Consider the following 2214-nt stretch of genomic DNA (forward strand, 5'->3'; position numbering starts at 1 on the left):
AAGGGCATTTTCAGCTAGAGTAAAAGCCCACACATGATGTTTTTTTCAATCCAAGGAACTGAGTGCCCTGGAAGACAGGCCAGCTCATTACAGGCACTAGCAAATTTGAAGGGGGAAAAGAAAGACAGACAACAAGCTTCTTTTTAGCTGTTTTTCCCCCAATTCAATGCTTCCAACAGGGCACGTCCACTTGGACCAGAGAGACAGGGAGCTAACAAGGATGGAAGAAAATGGCTCAGTCCCTTGCATGTAACATAGACAGGATGAGATCTAGTCAAGAGCCGGCTCCAGTAGTCAAACTTGGCCTGGATGACAGCTCACGCGACTTCCTGACTGTTCACAACACCCGTGATGTGGCCATGCCTGCAACATGGCGCAATCAGGAGACGAGAATGCAGAAAGAAGTCTGCATGCTCCACGGCGCAGCAGGCAGTGGGCAGAGATCGCCACCTCTGACGATAACTAAAAATGGGTAACCGACGGCAACAGCCCGGGCACGGCACACGAGGCGGTACCTACTGAAGGCAGGATTTGCGACTGAGAAATGATGCTGTTGGGTAAACTATTCTGTCTGCTCTCTGTGGTGACCTCGGCCCAGGTCACTTGGAATCCAGTCATGGGCTGATAGAGATTGGCCTTGGCCATCTTCCAAGAAAAGTGGCCAGTGATGTTGAAGTCCTGGACAATGAAGGAAGCAGAAAGGTTCTCCGGCTTGGCTAACACTTTGGAAAGAGCATGACCTGTGGCAATGCAGAAACGAAGACTGGGGTTAGGCTTCTGAGAAAGCATGAAGGGGGATGGATTTTATATTCGCTGCAGGGATCTTAGGTGGCCATGCATTCATTCTGTGGCAAGGATGCAGCAGTCTGACCTCGTTCTTTGAGCATGGGCTCAAGACATCACCCTTTTGACAAATGGGAATAGGTGGGTAGGAATCTCATTTCTATAACTTTGTGCTAAATGCTTCCTCTAATGCTTTGGGGATTATTTTTAGAACCCTGCTTTGGGAATGGCAGAAAGGAAGGAGTTTAGAATCTGGCAAGACTCACCCTTAAGGAGCAGCAATGGCTGCAGTGAGAAGGGTCAAAATTGAAGCTATTAGAAAAGTTATTAAATCCAGGGCATTTAAAGAGCCCCGGGTATTTGTCATTACTGCAAGAAAGGGGCTTTGGCAATGAAAAGGTGGTGCAAGGAGCAGACCTGAGGTTTGGTGGGTTGATGCAGAAAGAAATGTGTACACATACATCAAAGCGGTAGGATAAAAATGAAACAACGTATGCCAAAGCTTGCTGAAACACGAGCAGCATCTAAATGTTTGCCTTCATTTCCAAAGAGATAATACTGCCCACAAAGGACATCTTTCCAATGTGGTTAAGGTTATAAAATAATGCAAACATTCCTACATATATTCCCTCCAAATTCGGCCATCATTTTACAACTTAGAAAGAGGGGCACTTTTAGTCTTTAGGGTCTTATGAAGCAAGGTTTGGGAATGTTTTCAAGTGGTGCTGACATCTTAGACCTAGACGTGGAAGTCCATCAGGAAGAAACGTACCTGCTTCGCCAGGGCAACTAACATGCTTGTGGCTTTTCCCCTTAAGAGCGGAACATGGCGGAGTGGCGAAGAAAACGGTCTCTGCCTTTGAGTGACCCTTTGGCCGTATGGGTTGGACAGTCACCTTATATTTGCAGGAAAATGACAGATCTTGAAGAATTATATAATTTTCCTAGAGCAAGAGAAAGAGAATATGCTAGTAATAAATCTCATCAGGGCGTTAAAAAAATTGGCAGGAGTTGGAATCATATTCCAACAGGGATATTTTCCTACATATGGAGGTGGGCAATATGGCTTTTATAAAAAGTAGAAAGGAGACACTGTCCACATTTTGATTGACGACAATTATTAAACACTCTCATGGCTGTGGGATGCATCCTCTAGAATGAAACAGTGCCATAGCAATTCCACATCAAAGCAGCCAACGTCTGAGGTTCACAGCCGGCACTCTGGGGCGGCAGCAGTGCAGGTGGGAAGTGTAAGGCCGTTTGGTGTTTGGGAAATACAAATCTAATATCTTTAATAAAAAAAAAAAATTTTAAACCGCCAAAACCTAATTCAGGCTTTTCAAAGACACAGAAATAGCTTATATATGTTTTCCTGTTTAAAAACATGAAGTGTTTTAGCAATGTATCTTTTCCCGTTTTAGAATGCTGCTA

The 2214-nt window shown here is 44.7% G+C and overlaps 1 protein-coding gene across 1 annotated transcript in view; it reads right to left on the reverse strand.

Annotated features, from left to right (window-relative positions):
- Window positions 1-337: 337 nt before the first annotated feature.
- Window positions 338-2214, reverse strand: part of ANOS1 (anosmin 1) — a 148881-nt gene continuing 147004 nt past the window's right edge. Inside the window, exons 11-13 of the mRNA XM_012656801.1 lie at window positions 1556-1727; window positions 516-740; window positions 338-363 (exon numbers count right to left, since the gene is read on the reverse strand). Coding sequence (XP_012512255.1) covers window positions 338-363; window positions 516-740; window positions 1556-1727 — 423 coding nt within the window. The remainder of the gene's footprint in view (window positions 364-515; window positions 741-1555; window positions 1728-2214) is intronic.

The sequence above is a fragment of the Propithecus coquereli genome, unplaced genomic scaffold (assembly GCF_000956105.1).
Source record: "Propithecus coquereli isolate 6110/MARCELLA unplaced genomic scaffold, Pcoq_1.0 Scaffold52, whole genome shotgun sequence".
In the NCBI taxonomy this organism is placed as follows: domain Eukaryota; kingdom Metazoa; phylum Chordata; class Mammalia; order Primates; family Indriidae; genus Propithecus; species Propithecus coquereli.